This window comes from Apteryx mantelli, chromosome Z (genome assembly GCF_036417845.1).
Source record: "Apteryx mantelli isolate bAptMan1 chromosome Z, bAptMan1.hap1, whole genome shotgun sequence".
Taxonomy (NCBI): Eukaryota; Metazoa; Chordata; class Aves; order Apterygiformes; family Apterygidae; genus Apteryx; species Apteryx mantelli.
In genome coordinates this window covers 9,802,573-9,819,745 of record NC_090020.1, presented here as the reverse complement: position 1 = coordinate 9,819,745, position 17,173 = coordinate 9,802,573, and the positions used below count along the sequence as shown (strand labels likewise).

The following is a 17,173-nucleotide window of genomic DNA, read 5'->3' as shown; positions in this document are numbered from 1 at the left end:
ATCATGTTAATGGGCACAGCAGAATGGGCTGCTTCTTCCTCAGCGATCTGCTGGGATTTGCAACAGAAATGAGCTTTCCTACTGCAAAAATCCAGAATTCAGACAATCCTGCAGGACTACAGGACTCTGGGTGTCCTGTCCCTAGGAGAGGCTGGCTATGGTTATAGCACCAGTGACTGTTTCCCTGGTAGCCCTGCCACAGAGGTTTGCTGCAAGTCACAAGGTTCAGCACAAAACTTGTACCTGTACCTTTCCTGAACTAAGTGTGTGTGTTGGTGTAGGGGGGAAGGGGGATCAGAAGCAAGCCCTTGAGATACAAAGTCCGCTTGCTTGCCTGTCATAGCGAGGTGGTTATTAACCCCCCGTTCCCAAATCTTTGTAACAAATTGAATTATTTCCATCAGAGATTGCCAGACAGTGGTCCACATACCACTAATGATACCCAAGTTATTTCAGACCAGGTTGGTTCACCAGCCTACTACCAGAGTTTCTGTCAATCCATCAAGAAAAGGTTTGAAATATCTGTATTCAGGTCTTACGGTGGTGGGGTTAGACAGTAAATTACAATATAATGGCACACAACATCCAGTCATCACTTTGTAAATTCTTCAGGATACAGGCCAGCCTTCTTTAATTGTTAAAGCCTATCACTATAAGCTATGTAACTATTATCACATTACTGCATTACTATTGGTAACAGCCATTCTGTTCCCCTAATATTAAAAAATAGGTTAGAAGATTTTTCCCAGCTCATATATCTCATATATATATTTTCCAACAGTACTGGGTTGATGTTTACCTGTCTTGGGATCAGTATGAATACCCAGGGGTGCAGAACTTGCGATTTCCAGCTGATCAGATTTGGGTGCCAGATGTTCTTCTGTATAACAGGTAAGCAGGATATGTGACAGCCTACAGAGACATGGAACTACAGCACTAGATGCTGGAAATCAGCCACGCTCCACTAATACTCGGGCTTTTCCTACCTGGGGATTTTGCCTCCTTCTCTTGAAGCAATTAAAAGAAAAGAAAACAAGTGCCAGATAATAGTTTTTTTCTAATACCCAAACTAAATCTCCTTTGCTATAGTTTTGTGGATGTCTTCCTTCCATTTTCACAGTGGATACAGAGAACAACGAACCCATATTCTTCCTGTAATTACTGTGTCTCTCCTGGAAAATTATTATCATGTTTCTGCCTTAGTCTTCCTGCCTGGACTAAACAAGGCCAGTTTCTTTGTGCTTCCCTCATCATCCGCATTTTCTAAATCTCTTTCCATTACCGCTGTTCTCTTCTAAACAGTCCAATTTGTTTTTTCGCCAAGATTGGATTCAGCACTCTAGCCAAGACTTCTGCAGTGTGCAATGGAGTGATATACTAATCTCCACACCTGCCCACACGTTTCCTTTAACATGTTCCTGAAGGAGGGTTTTCTGCTTGTATGCTCACTAACATCTAATTTCTGGGCTTATTTTTTGATCCATCATAAACTCCAGACCTTGTCCTTCAGACTTGCTGCCTTACCAGGTTTTCCTATGTCTGTCTGTCTCTGACAGTTTTAAGGGGAATACTTCACAGTCATCTGGATTGAATTTCATTCTGTTGGTCTCTCCAGTTTGCCAAGGTCCATTTTCTGTTCCAAGCCCTCACTCCAAGGTGTCTGAAGGAAACTTGCAGTCACCTGGAAATTGTATAACGGTTATTCTTTACGTCAGCTTTACTGCTCACCGTTCAACTATGAGCCCATGATAACAACTCAGCGAGATTCAGTCTCTAACCAGCAGGCATTTAATCTGTTCCCTATTTCTTTAGTTTGTTTATAAGAACATTATGTGGCAAAGGCTTTCTGAAGTCCAGACATATCTCCTGCCTCCTCTTAATCAGTAAGTCAGTCCTGACAAAGAAGAAAATTAGTCTGATTTGATGCAACTGGCCCTTGACAAATCCATGCCAGCTGTTATCACCTTGTTATCTTTGAAGTTAGGCTGATGTGTCTATAACTTCACCCTTTAAAAAAGATAATCTGAATATTCTTTGATCATCTCAAGTTCACTACGCCCTTTCTTATTTTCCATGAGCTCTCACAGATAATTGTTAATGCTTCGGGGAGTATTTTGGCCAGTTCCTTCACTACTCCAGAGTAAATTTCATCAGCTGTGGCAATGGGAGTCTGTTGTATGCACACTTCTTTAACCTGTTCATCCCCTGTTCTGACTTGCACTCATGCCATTGTGTCTTGCCGCCTTTTATGTCTCTAGCTAGTTATCACCTCAGCTTTTTCAATTTTATGCCCATTTGTTTGTGCTGTTTCTTTTATGCTCATCTTGAGTCATGTGCTCTTTTCCCCAAATTTTTGTGATTCGATTTTGTTTTTCAAGCCCACAGAAAGCTCCTGACAGAACTGTCATTGTGCTTCACTCTTTTACATTAGAGTAGCTTAGCACTGTGCCCTGAGTATAGTTTCCTTCTCCTACACTTCTTTTTCTCTTTAGGCCAGGAGCGTCTACACCAGCAGGCCATTTTCCGCTCACCAGCACAGTTTGCCTCACTTTCAGCCTGCCCCCATTACTGTCATGTGCAAGGACTCCTTGGACATGAATAAAGAGCAGGTCACAGGGGGAACAAAGGGTCCAAATTTTCCACGCTGCTGTGTGACATCTCCTGGGAGCCCCAGGAGTGGGCTACATCTATGCCCAGCCACGTGATGGACTCATGTCTGGCTGTGACACAGGACGTGCCCAGTAAAACGTTGGAGTCACGCTCAAACATGACCGACCTGCATATAGCCGTGATAAGCAAGGGGCTACTGTGTAAAGCCTTTTTACAGGCTATAGGAATGCTCTGCATTTAACCTCTTCCCAAGAGACCCTCTGGAGCGAGCCCCCACGCTTGCTCCCTTGAAGATGGCTTCTTTACCTCAGAATTGCTGGAATCTAAAGAAATGTTTTTTCTTGGTCCCTTTCACCTGGTTTCTGCTCTTACAGTCTCAGTCAGTCTCCCCATATAAGCCCCAGATCCAAAACAGCTTCTTGCCAGTGCTTTCATCCATTGCGTGAAGCAAAGTGCTGGCCCCACGCATCCTGAAAGACTGCAGGACTGTTCCCGCAGACCTGGGTAACAAATAGCTTAATTTACACTGTGAGCTGCCCGATTCTGACAGAAGTCCCAGAAAAGATTCGTCCTCCCGACTGTCTGGTCTTTGGAGACTCCTGGCGGGACACTACCCCCGCTCCCTTCCCTTCTGCCTTTGCCCTGAGACATCACCAGCTCTGCCTCTCCCTTTCTCAAGGACGTTAGGGCAAGCATCCAGTGTACCCAGGCACAGGCCAACAACGTCTATGAGAAGGTGAGCTACTGATGGGGGTGGGCCCTTTGCCTAGGCGTAAGACAGCCCTTAATTCAGACATCCTGTACATTAAATTCTGACAAAAGAGTATTGTTCTGTTGAGAGCTACTACATCCGAAGTCATACGTCTGTTGGCTCTCTCTTGGTTTTGTTTTGTTCTCATTGTGTTGCAGCGCTGATGAAAGATTTGATGCAACATTTCACACAAATGTGCTGGTGAATTACTCTGGATCCTGTCAATATATTCCTCCAGGTATGCAGAACACATTTGTTTGCTTTAAATCAATGTGTATCTTTGAATAATTACAAACAGTTTTCCTTTATGAATGAAATCCAAGCATTTGGAAGCAGTCTGTGGGCAGAAATTCTGCAAGCCATCTATTATGGGACAGACCTGCTGAAGTGATTTAGGTCCATTATTAGTGGCAGATTTCCACTTCATAAACGAATAAATGTATTTCCTGAGCAGTTTGCTTCCAACATTCAGAGCCCAGCAGAGGTACCATCTAAAGCAAGGTGGTGTGCACCCTCACGGCACATTATCACAGGGGGAGGTTTTACGTGCAACCCGGTTAGCTCTTTCTTGCGAGTGAAGAGAGCTGTGACTACAGGATGAGTCACAGGAGCAGCACTGCTCTCCCACCAAAGCCCTCTGTGTACTGCAGTCTTAGGCTGAGCCCAGTCCAGAGCTGGCCAGACTCTGGTCCTCGCCTGCTTTCCAGGCGTATTGCTGACTCCAGTGCTCGCAGGGTCCTGGCAGGTGTGACCTACCAGCAAACACCCAGGCTATTCCCACAGTTGCTTGCTGTGGTGGACAAGAAACACCCAAGCTTTTTGAGGTAGCTGTTGGCAGACCGACTCCAAGCATATCCACAGGTTCATTGGTGATCCCTATCCCTGAGATGACTTAAAGCACTCATGTGGTTTCTCTGGGACAGATCTGCGGGTAAGGCTGTTCTCCAGGGAGCAAAAGACAACATGAAAAAGTTGGCATTCACCAGGGCAGAGCCTTTTCCATGCCCCCAGGGTCTGTTTAGGTAGATCATGCAGGTGGTGCCTGTATTAGGCAGATCTGGTGCCCTGCTAGTCTCTTTTCTGTCGATGGAGTAGGAGAAGCGGTACCACGTATGCAGACTGCATCCAGAGTGAGCTGCAAACTCCATGGTGGAGAACTGCTTACTTAAGACCCCAAGGAAAGAGAAGCTAAGGAATAAGCAGTAAAGGAAATCTGTTATGCAAAGCACAGGAAATCTTTACTTACAAGAATTTAACTGCTGGTAAAATAATTTGTCCAATCCATTTTTGAAGGAAAATGTTCATCATCAGCCTACTTAACAGCACCAAGAGCTCGCAGAAGCAGCTAGATTAACTGAGACATGGGAAAATACTGCAGAAGGGAAAAGAGTGTTCCCAAAGCTTCATGAAAGTTTTATTTCCCTTGACTCCAAGAGGAGGCTGTACTCACTGTTGCTGTCCATTAGAGAAACAAGCTCCAGTACATATGGCTAGGCGGAGAAGCGGAGATGACGGACAAGAATGGGACAGCAGTCTGTTGTTAAGGAAGGGAGCGGAGCCGAGATTCATGAGAAAATGGGAGAAAAGACTCCCTGTAGCCAGTCCAAAAAGGGCCATGACAGCAGGAGGGAAACCCACCTGAGCATAAAGGAACAAACCAAAGGAATCCAGCCACCCCAGAACAGCACTGTTTGTGCAGGGAAGCGATCATGAACGACATCCTCAGCCTTTGCAACAGTAGACGGAGACAATAACAAAGGACCTCTGCTTTGGAGATTTAATTTTCAAAAGGCACAGCTTGAGCACTTACTGAGGAGCACGAAACTCTGTTCAGTTATATGACTTAAAAGTGGGATTCACATTAGTTGGTGTTTTAGGGAGCAGGCAGAAACAGTTATTCCAAACAAGTAGGGTCAGCTCGACATTTGAGATAGTTTTCTGATGAAGCAGAACTGCCTCTTCTCTGAGCTTGGCAAGGCATGGTGAGCATGTGAGGTGAGGTGAAGGCTGCGGAGCAGCAGGCCCACGAGTGAACCAGACACATCCAGAGTTAAAACAAAGGCCCAGATTAGCGTGTAGAAGATAAAGGCCGCCAGTGAGCAAGGTTTAGCATAAAAACACATGTTCAAAGGGATTGTAGGTCTAATTCAGGGCTTTTGAGCATGTCAGAAATTGAGCAAGCCTTAAGGAGGAACCCCTTTAGAAAGCCTGTCCAGGTACACCCAGCAGCACCACTTGGACACCCATGTACTCTGTACCCCTACCCTGTCCTCCCCATTTGATGGGCTGCACCCTGCACACATTTGATTCCACATATTTCTGTCTACAGGCATTTTGAAGAGCACGTGTTACATTGACGTCCGCTGGTTCCCTTTTGATGTGCAGAGGTGTGATTTGAAGTTTGGCTCCTGGACCCACAGTGGCTGGTTACTTGATCTGCAGATGCTTGAGGCTGATATTTCTAACTACATTTCAAATGGAGAATGGGATTTAGTGGGTAAATTGATGGGCTAAAATCTTCCATAGTCTAATTTTCAAAGGCAAAACCCAAGTACAGAGAAATGAGCAATCCAATTGGGAAGTTTGAAATACAGGTGTTAAACGCTCTTATGTAAAAGTCAGCAAAAAAAAAAAAAAAAAAATCACTGATCAGAGAGAATTTTTCAAACACATTCATTCAAATGTGTCTGAAAACACTGTGTTCTGCAGCAGCAGCATGAAGCTCAGGGGAACCTGTACGTAAATGGAATCTGTTGGTCCTGATGTGTTTGAGCAGTTTGTCAGTACTAAATTTGGATCTGTGTCTCATACAGACACACTGAGCATAATGTCACATCTATTCTAGCACATCAGCCAAAAACTGATTGGGTTTAAAAACACTATTTCAGCGAAATTGGAATGAGCTTTTACAGAAATGAATTCCTCTCGCCCAGAAAATGATCAAAGTGTCTATCAGTTCCTGCAAATAACTGCAGCTCAAGATATCTCTGTTCTCTTCTGTGCTTCAGAAGACACCTGTGTTTTTAAAAAGAGGATCCTATGCCCAGAATTAGTTATTCAGAGCTAGCTCCTAGTGCCTTATTATGAACTCACTGATGTAAGTCTAAATCAGAAGCAATGCTATGGAAATCAACAGAGCTTAGACCACCCTACAGAGAACTCAGAGACAGGATCTTTCATCTGCTAGTCCAAATGCGTAGTCAAGGAGACCTCCTAAAATCAGTCCATTTCAGAGCAGTCCTGGCTTTCACATACTCCTTTATAGTGGCTATTTCTGTCCGGTAGCTTTGTGTATCTGATGAAGAGACTGGCTTTGGATTTATCTGTCTTCCTCCCAGATAAGGCACGGACAGAGCTGACCCTTAACTAGCCCATACAACTATAGTGATAGTTAACACCATAAGCCAGCCACGGCCATATCCTTTATGGAGCTTTTGCCACGCTCCTGCCAGAACAAACACGCCATAGCATCTTCTGTCATGTGGGCAGAAACAAAAAGGAGGTAAGCAATGGTGGCAGGAAAGGTCTTCCAACTTCCCCTGACATTTCCTGTGCTGTTGCTGTCCCTGCCAAGCAGAGTCTTAGATGTCCCTGCCAAGCAGGGTCTTCTGCAACCTGGTCACTTTGGCCAATCCACAGTACAGCTGTGCTGGACAGCTATGTTTCTTAACCCTCAGAGGTGACAGACTTTAAGCTTAACTCGACACCCCTTTTGAAAACGGAAGTCATATCATATTTGTTTTTCCTGATGAAACAAAGCAAGTACTATATAAGAGAATGACAGAAAAATAACCACTAGCGGCACCTGTCCTGCAGAAAATCTGCTGCATGGGCTAGTGAATATGACATCCTCCCTTTGTCACCATTTGCTTTCTGCAGGGAGGCAGAAGGTATGTTTTGCTGCATTATACTTTGGCCACTGTTTGCAAATCTTTCCTTGTTGGGACTGGGATGGTCAGAACTGTGTTTATTCAGCCCAAATGAGTCTCTGTGGCTAAGCCAGGTTCTGAGTACTCAAAAGGCATGAAAAAAACCCTCAGAAAATGCAGAAGCAGGATTAGGAACAGCAGGAATCTTGCACAGCTGCCTCAGAGGTTGCTGAAGACACTGACATACTAAGAGTTACAACAGCTGGTTTAACCCTGTAGTGATGTATTTCAGCTTTCAAACAACTTCGAGCTGAGGAAAAAAGACATACTTTGTCCCTTCTGCCCCTTAATCTGTTCACCATGTTTTCATCCTTGTGGCCATAGTGTTAGAAGATGACTTTTGCCTGGTGACAGCCTTAGGGGTTTCTCTTCTCCCTTCTCAGTTGCCACAAGACACTTCAAAGCACTCCTGGGTCTGATATTTGGAAGTATTGAGCAGTAAGAGACCCCACGGAGGTTGGGGTGGGGAGAAATCCCTTCCATTTCCTTCAGACTGAACCTCAGGAGTCAGACGAGATGCCCGCTCAGGTCTGAACCTAGACTGTCTGGAGGTAGTTGTAGCGTGCTCACACCCCTACACTAGATCCTCTGTGAGGGAACAACTGCTTCAGTGGTCAAGACAGGGCTCAGTTTGTCTCCTTTTTCTCACCCCATTGCTGGCTTACAACTTAAAGCGAAAAATACTGAAGCACCAAGGTGGCTGTTGCTGCCTGTGCCAGGAACATCCTCCGTAGGGCTGGATCTGTTTGTGGTCAGGGATAGACCACGTGGTCCCTGGAGGTCCTTCAGCTCCGGTGAGAGACCACGTGATTAGAGGTGCCATAAACCATCATGTGCTTGGCCCCTTTCCAGGGATACCTCTCCCCACTGCTCTGATCTCCCCTCTCTACAGGTGTCCCAGGAAAGAGGAACGAGATGTATTATGAATGCTGTAAAGAACCATATCCAGATGTGACATATACCGTCACCATGCGCCGACGCACACTCTACTATGGCTTGAACCTGCTGATTCCATGCGTTCTGATATCTGCCTTGGCATTGCTTGTTTTCCTCTTGCCAGCTGATTCAGGAGAGAAGATTTCTTTAGGTAAGTGCTAAAAAATTCATTTCCTTTCTAAGTCTTCTCCATAAAATGGGAAATAAATGGTGCTTGATAAAAAAGATTTCCCTGGAGGAGCAGCTGAAGCACTTGTTTGGTTGGAGAAATCAGGGTAACAGCTTTCTGTAAGACATTCACACATACTGTGCTACGTACTTCTACTGACATCATCCTTTTGATTTTATCCTGGGATGAGGCAAAACTTTTCACTGGCACAGGCAGCAACGATAACACTCTCTCCCCTGTCGCTCTTTTCCTTAGTGCATCTCAATGCATTTCACAGCTGATTAGCTCCATTTTTCAGCTAGGATGTACTAAGTTACAGAGAGGTGGAGTGGCTCTCTGAAGGGTCATGAGCAGCAGTGACTGGGCATTGGATTCTCATCTTCCAGGTCCTCAAGTCCCCAAACCACCAAGCTATGAGTTCCCCATAAATGCAAAGAAGTGACAGTCAAAGAAGAGTTAAATGTGATTTACTATTATATGTGCTTCCAAGAGTAGAAGACAGGGGAAAGCAGGAAACACACAAAACTGGCCCAGGTGAGATCTTAATTTTTATATTGTGCACAAAACTGGTCAGGGCAAAGACATTCAGAAAGGAACAAGCGCACTGAGGGTCCGTAGAGCAGTTGGAAAACTGAGTGGCCTGGCTTCCGTGAAGCAAAACAAGAACTAAGGGGAATAGGACTGCTGTCTATAAAGAAGAGGGGGAAGTCAAGAAAAAGAATTATTTGAGCTAAAAGGCGATGCTGACACAAAAAATAGGGCATAAAGTTCGTGCAGGCTGTGAAACAGAAGGTGATTTCTCAGCACCAGAACGGCGAGTTTTTGCAACAGCCTTTCCAGAGGGAACAAATAAACAAAGAGCTACGTTTAAATCAGGTTGCAGCTGTACGGAGGGCATTATACAATGAGCAACAGCCAAAGATTACTTGTGACTGTGAAGTCTCTGGAAGCTCTTAAAAACTGGCTGGGCTTTGCTTGAGCCCAGTTTTGCAAGAACAGCACAGTTTACAAGTTCTGCAAGCTTCATTTCATTCAGCAGCAAAGACTTCTCCATCACTTTAAGAGGAACAAGGTTTTGGGAGTAATTGAGACAAGGGGAAAGAGAGCGGCTAAAGATGCATCCAAAGATACTCTCACTTGGCAGAAGCTCTCATTTGTCTTGACAAGCACAAAGCCATGCATTTGGCTTAGCTGTAGATCAGGACAAGGTTATATTTATCAGCACAGACATCGTAAGAGGAGCTGCAGAGATCACGTTCCTCATCCTTCCTCTCTATTTTCATTCCCTGCAGGTATCACTGTCCTGCTGTCCCTGACTGTATTCATGCTGCTCGTGGCTGAGATCATGCCTGCAACTTCTGACTCAGTCCAACTGATAGGTAGGTTGCTTTTGTCGCTCTGTGCACACCCTATGATACTTCCTAAGAGCTGTGCAAAGCCGGTTTGAGGACTGAATCTTTTTTTAATAGAGTTTTGCATTTCAGCAGTGTCAGGAGTAAATCTTTGTCTGGGCCTTCACTGTTTGGGCATATGAAGAGAGCCTACATGAGGGTTGCAAAGGGGCTTTGAAAACATCAGATAAGCTGGTAACTGCAAGGTGCAGGGGACATAGGACTAACACAAAACCTGGAGGTTTAGGTGGGCAAAGCTGAAGACCCAGCACCTTCAGGGCACAGGCACGGAGTGAATACTGGAATAATACTCAGCCCTGGCTCTGGATTCGTTGCGCCTGGCTGTAAAGTTGCTTCGGCAGCTTTTTGAATGAAGCAGGTCCCACACAGAGCTTTTGAAAATCTCAGTGTTGCTGGCTGGAAAAAATTCTTTCCTTGCCCACGTGACCTGCCTTCCCTCCTTTTATGCATCTCTCCCTGCCAGTTCTCCTCCTCCTCTCTTCTGTCTACCCCAAGAGCAATTCAAGAGATTGCAGTCGAAATTCAAATACATCACTGGTGTGGTGGTGATTTCTAACATTTGATGAAAGCTATTGACCAGATTATCTTCTTGGTGACTTCCACTGTAACTGCCCTGGAAGACAATATAAGAAATCCAAGCTTATGCCATATAAGCCTTTTTATTATAGCCTAAGAAGCAGTCATGGAAACATCTAAAAGACCTTACCTGGACTCAGAATGGTGGATTATTACTTTTATTTTTACCGTGGTGGTATCAGAAGGCTCCAGGTGAAGGCCCATAATACCAAGTGCTGAACACACACATGCCCACACAGTAAAGGACTGTGTTTGCCCCAGAAAGCTTGCAGATTGAGCAGATAAAGCAGACATGGATGGGAAGGGTAGAGAAGGAGCTGGAAGAAATATCATTCTTCCCTTTTTCTAGGCAAGGAATGAAGCTGTGAAGGATTAAATGATTTTCCCAAAGCCATACGGGAAAGACAGAGTGCTCTAATCATGTGCTTCATTAGTTTGTTCTTTCTGGAGGGTCAGATAACGAGGCAGATGAGGGATTCACTCTTGTTCCACAAGATAAACTGAGGCATTAGGAGAGACTGATTGCCTGTTATGGGGCTGTCATACCAATAAGCTGGCCCACAAAGATGCTGGCTGGGTATTATGAACACTGCCAGGCACAGTGAAAATGCAGGTCTTGCTTTCATGTTGTTTTTGAGGTTCAGTGTGATACAAACTGCAGAAGGGGAAGGTCACCTCTGTGTGCAATACATACACAGCTCTGCAAGTCCACAGCAGCACGACAGGAGCGAGGAGAGATCTCAGGCTGCGGTCGCATCGGCGATGCACGTCAATGACTCCAGCCTCTGCCACATGAAATTCCTGAAACTGCTGTCTGAGAAGGATAGGGAGAAGTGAAAGGACCAAGGCAGGTCGGACTGCCAGCAGCTGCAGGTGACTCCCCACCTCTTCTGGCCTGAGGATGCCCAAACCCTTCAGAGTTGGGACAGCTAAACAGGGGAGAAGGGGAAGGCCAAGCGGCAAGATGTGATCAGTAAAGGCACAGGCCTGTACGCTGCCTTCGTGTTGCTTGCAAGTGGGGCTGAGTGCAGAGCCTGAATTAGCATTGGCATATTCTTTAAGGAGAAGCCACAGATAAGCATGTCATGTTGGCGGGAGCAAAGCCAAGGATGACGGTCTCTTTCATCAGGACTAAGGGGGCCCGTGCTTGAACTGGGGAAAGCATCGTTCCCTGGCCTCATAGCAGGGTAAGGAAAGTAAACCTGTTCTGGTTTGAAGAGTAAGCAAGAATGAACACCATAGGAAAAACTAGGAACTGAAAAATTATATTATCTCCTGAGCTAATGCCAATATTTTTGTTCAAATCATGACTAAGATACACACAGAGGACAGTAGAAATAAAAAATATATATATTCAACAATATATCTAGGTGCCGATGGAGGGTGTGCTTCATCATTGTGTAACTAAAGCCTAGCATGAGGCATACCACAAAAAGAGCAAAATGACACTTAGTCGCACAACCTCATTATCTAACTTCAGGGAGTTAGATAGACCTAACAGTCGGGAAGGATGGTGACTCACAGGGCTATGCAGCATGCCCCTAAGCAAGAGTTTCTGAAAGCCTCCAAATAAATTGGGCACCTTGCTGAAAGTCAGCATGACTCTTTTACCAAGTAAGATGGGTTTCCAAAAAGCTAACAAGGCCCCTGCCATACATGTATCTAGGACTCCACAGGGGCAGCTACAGTTCCAGAGAAACTTGCTGTGTGGGGAGGAGAGACAAGGCATCTGACAGATCTTTACATAATTTTGCTTCACATAATATGTAACAAAAGCCAGCTGGAATTACTAAACGGATACGCTTGCCTATGTCCAGTGCAGTAGCTTTACTTAGACCAATTCCTCCTAATATAGGTCCCTACTAGAGATGATAAAAAGATTTGGACCAAAAAAAGCTATGAAGAGTTATGTATTATTACAGATTTTCATGCTGGAATAACAAGTTTCAGCAAATTACTACCTAATCTATTGCAGATGTGTGGACATCAAATATCAGCAGGGTGGTGGGGAGGTCTATTGGGTCAAGTCCCCTTCTTCAGGTGACTGTTGGCTGCTCAAGTATTAGGACCTCTCACACCTTTTCATCATTTTTGGATCACAAAGCCAAGAATATGATAAGGGACTCTCTTCTCACCACTAGTGTATTAAATATGCCTTCTTGGCAGCCTGTATTATTGCAAGTTTTTTCATAATTCAGAAATAATTGGAGCATATCAAATGTATTAGAAATGCACCTATCAAAGTTGTCATGTAGGTCAAAGACAATTTGTTCCTTTCATCTGTTCATTAAACAAATTTCACACTGTAAAACACTGTAAAAGAAAAATTATAATACATGGATGGTCTATTAGACCCTGGAGACTGACTTGAGCTATCCAGAAAAGGGATGTCTAAAGCAAACCCCTGGCTATTCTCACCTGACGCTCTCCTGTTACAGCCCAAAAGCACACTGAGCCTTGACTGGGGTCCACTGTGCAACCAGGCAGTCTGGGCTGGCGTGCTCTGAAACTTGGCAATCCTCCTTTAATGGGAGCTCCTGCTTCACAGGATCACAAGATAACTCATGTTGGAAGGGATCAGGGGAGGTGTCTAGCCCAAACCCTGCTCAGGGCAGGGTCAGCCATGGGGTCAGACCAGGTTGCTCAGGGTTATTTCCAGTCAAGACATTGTCCCCTTTCATTTTATTATAGAAGACAATCAAGTTGGTCAGGCCTGATTTATCCTTGATAATTCCTGGCTGACTGTTCCCAGTTACCATCTTCTGCCTTAAGTGCCCAGAAATGTTCTCCAGGGACTCGCTCCCTGATTTTCCCAGGGATCGAAGGGAGGCTGACCTGCCTGTAGTTCCCCAGATTGTTTCTTTGGCTTTTCCCAAAGGCGGGTGCAACAACTGCCTTTCTCCAGTTCTCAGGGATCTTCCCCAGTCTCTGTGGCCTTGCAAGGATACCAGCCAGCCCTCTCAGCACCCGTGGTGCAGCCTGTCTGGTCCCACGGACTTGTAGGGGTTGTATGGGTTGAGACCTGACAAGTAATCCCTGACTTGATCCTAATCCACCACTGGTAGTTCTCTTTCTCCTTGAACTCTGTAAGCACAGAGACCTGGGAGACCTTGACAGTGAAGAATGAGACGAAGACAGCACTGAGCACCTTGGCCTTATTTCTGTCTGCTCTCACTAAATCATCCACCCCATTCACCAGTGGGCCCATGTTTTCCTTTTTGAGCTTTTTGATGTTATTGTAGCAGTAGAAGCTCTTCTTGTTGCCCTTGATGTCCCTCGGCAATCTCAGCTGCTGAGCTTTAACTTTCCTAACACCAGTCCTGCACACCCAGACAATGTTCCTAAATTCCTCCTTTGCAGTCTATCCCTACTTTCACCCCCATCCCCCATATGCTGCCTTTTCGCATTGGAGCTCTGCCATGAGTTCCCTGCTTAGCCATGCTGGTCTCCTGATGTGTCTGCTTGTTTCTATGAGTAGCGAGAAAGATCTTTCTTGCACCTGGAGACTGTTGTCCTTAAAGCCCTGGCAGCTTTCCTGAGCTGCTTTAGCCTTCAGAGCTGCCTCCTATGGGATCCCACTTAGCAAATCCCTGAAAAAAGTGAAATCTTCTCACCTGAAGTCCAGGGTATTTACTTTGCTGCTTTTCTCCCTCAATCCTATCAGGATCTTGAACTCTATTATTTCACTGTCACTACAGCCCAGGCTGCCACCAGTTATCACGTCCCCAGCCAGTTCGTCCTTGGTAGTATTAGCAGATCCAGCTGTGCACTAGTTCTGGTTGACCCATCTTGTTCCTCCATCCAGAAGCTACTCCTGGCACTCTCCAGAAATCCTCTTGACAGCTTGCATTCCACTCAGCTGCTCTCTCAGCAGATGACAGGGAAGTCCAGGTCACCTGTGAGAACCAGGGTCTGCAACACAGAGGTATCCCTGAGTTGCCTAAAAAGGACCCCATCCACTTGCCCACAGTGATCAGGTGGTCTGTAACAGGCTCCCACCACAGTGTCACCCTCACTGGCCTCTCATCTGACCCCAGCCCACAAGCTCTCCACCAGCTGTCACCTGTCCCGTAGATACCCACCATAGGAGCTGCTCCTGCATGTAGAGGGCAATGCACATCGTCTTCCCTGAAGGGCTTGTACCTCTCCATCAGAGGACTCCAGCAGTGTGAGCGTCTGGTGATCTCCACGTCTCAGTTATCCCAGTTATGCTGAATTTTTGTGACTGTACACAGGACTCCAGTTGCTCCTGCCTGTTTCCCAGGCTGTGCGAATTTGTGCACACACTCTGGAGGTGGGCCCCCTCCGCTCTATGCTACCATTGCTGAGGCCTTTCTTGTTCAGCCCTCCGTGCACCATTTTCCTTCCACCCCTCTCCACTATTCCCCCACTTAGATGTGGGTTGTCATCTCTGTCCCAGAGCGTGCTTAGTTTAAATCCCTACTCCTAACTCCTAGCTCTACTCCAGACACCAGCCCAGACAAACAGGGCAAGACTGCCTGCCCATTTGGCTGCTGGATCTAAATAGCCCTTGTTCAGCAAGTACTCACTGTTGGGCTGTATGGTATAGACAGACCTTGAGCTCTGAAAGCCTTTTCCCTACTCCAATGGGGAAGCGCAGAATAATCTTCCCACAATGATATTGCAGGCGATCCCAGAAGGGGTATAGCAGGTAATAATTGCAGTTCTTCAGCATGATCCAATTCCAGCTGAAAATCCCTAGGGAGGAAGTGGTGGACCCTTGGACAGCTTGTTCAGTTCTTGGAGAATCGCCATGATTAGCACCAGGTTACAGGAATAAATGAATCTTCTAAAGCATGCGGTTTAAAAAGGATGCAAGCAATTCGATCCTGAAATAGAAAGACCAACTGCTGGACTGCAGGAGAAGTCACTGTTGCTCGTCTTCATGTCTGTGGGAGCAGAGATGCTCTGACCCATACACTCTGAAAAATCTGCTTTGTATTGTTAGGATTTGGGTTTTTTAAAATTAAACGTGCATCCACAGCCACCTGGACCCATATGAATAGTCCCACCTTTTGCCAGTCCAACAACACTGGTCCCTAACATGCTGTATATCTTACTTTTCTCTGCCTTTTGGCCTCAGTTTTAACTATTTAACCATGAGAACGTGAGAAATTCTCAGAGCTGCTGCTTGCAGTCACTCTGTTAAGGGGGCACAGGAAAGCTGCTCTGATATAACATGAGGAAAAGAACCGGCTTCTCATGTCTGATCTGTTTGCAAAGAAATGAAGAAATGGTATCTTGATTCCTCTTAACTGAGGCTAGTCTCTCTTGACCTCGACTAATATTTACAATAAATGAGGCACTTTCCAGCCTAAGTAAGCACAGGGAAGCAGGTGGGGCAGGATGCCTGCTTTTTCCTGTTGTAACCTGTCTGCAAAACACCTCCTTCCTTTCCTTGGCACATCCTTTGCACTCTCTCTGTTCATAAAGCTGCCCGGAGTGGACTTTCTCTTCCCCCACCACGTGCAACTTCTCACATGATGGACTCCGGTTTTCTAAGCAGCCCAATAGATGCTGTGTTAATACACAATAACAACAAGCAGACTTTTTTTCATCTGTAAAGAGCAAGTGGCAAAGCTTGGCCTAGAAATCAGAGGCAGGTTGCTCAATGCCTTTTAACACTGGGACTCTTCTGCTTCAACACACTGCAGGGTGATGTGTACTGAAGCTTTTTCCTCCCCAGTGAGCCAGGCCCTTTCTGTGCCAAGAAATGTTCCAGCTAGGAGTCTGGGTGACTGCATTTGTCCCCCTGCTCCTGTTCTCCAGAAATTTCCCCCTGTTTGGGGGAACAAGATATTTCCAGAGCCCACTTTTCAGCAGCATTGCAAATGTGCCACACAAGGCATTGAGATCTTTCAAAAATTAAAGGGCTGCTCTTCTGCAAACTCATCTGTGATGCTGAAGAAAGGAAAAGTCCAGGAACCAGAGCAAGGATGCCTCTGCTTATGTTTAAAAAATTAAACACCCATAGCAACAGAAACCAGCTCAGTCATTTGGATCGAGAGTATTTACGTCCCATGGCATTCACAAACACAACGGTTCGGCCAGAATTCAACACAAGTTGACTATACGAGCAAGGCTTGCTTCACTGCTGGGCCCTGGAGGTCCCTCCTGGCACTGAAAGCTCTGGACTGTGGCTCCTGAACAGACTTTCAGACCATGATTACACGGCAGCAACTGTGTCCTAAACTTACGCACCCCGGGAACGGCTTCATCCTGCCTCACCGGCAGCGTGTCTGGCTGCACTCATGATTTGACCTACTTTTAATTTCTCTCTTTAAAAAAGTTTTTATAAAGAGCCTGTGTAGCTAGACAGCTGGAGATCATCTCATGAGGAAAAAACACAGAGAAATGCACAGAACTCCAGACGTGTTACACACCTGAAATTACTGGACTGGCTGCACTATCACTGGGTGAAATCCTAAAGCCTGTGTCATACAGCTCAGGTGTATGGTAACAACTGCCCTTTACGTTTCTATAAGCCTATTAACTTACAGACAGATTTGTCTCTCACTTGAAAAGCCAGCAATTCCATGGAGATAGCCTGCTCCTAATACATAGTACACTTGTGCACCAACTGAGGGCATTATATGAGGAGGGAGATCCATGTGGATGTGTAACAATCCCAGTTCAGCGACCAAAATGAAATTACACAAATAACATAATTTGAAATAGAGTTTCTGTAGAAGTTCTGGATCTGTCCATTCAAACTAGAGGGTCATGTAATTCATCTGGGAACTACATCTGAGACATCCAGTCATAAACT

General features: G+C 45.6%; 1 protein-coding gene across 1 annotated transcript in view; it reads left to right on the top strand.

The window, feature by feature from the left end:
* The window catches only part of LOC136995361 (neuronal acetylcholine receptor subunit alpha-7-like), a 57,224-nt gene that overhangs the window by 21,073 nt on the left and 18,978 nt on the right, over positions 1-17,173 (top strand). Inside the window, exons 4-8 of the mRNA XM_067315984.1 lie at positions 782-891; positions 3,520-3,599; positions 5,691-5,858; positions 8,183-8,377; positions 9,688-9,774. Of these exons, the coding sequence (XP_067172085.1) occupies positions 782-891; positions 3,520-3,599; positions 5,691-5,858; positions 8,183-8,377; positions 9,688-9,774 (640 nt within the window). The remainder of the gene's footprint in view (positions 1-781; positions 892-3,519; positions 3,600-5,690; positions 5,859-8,182; positions 8,378-9,687; positions 9,775-17,173) is intronic.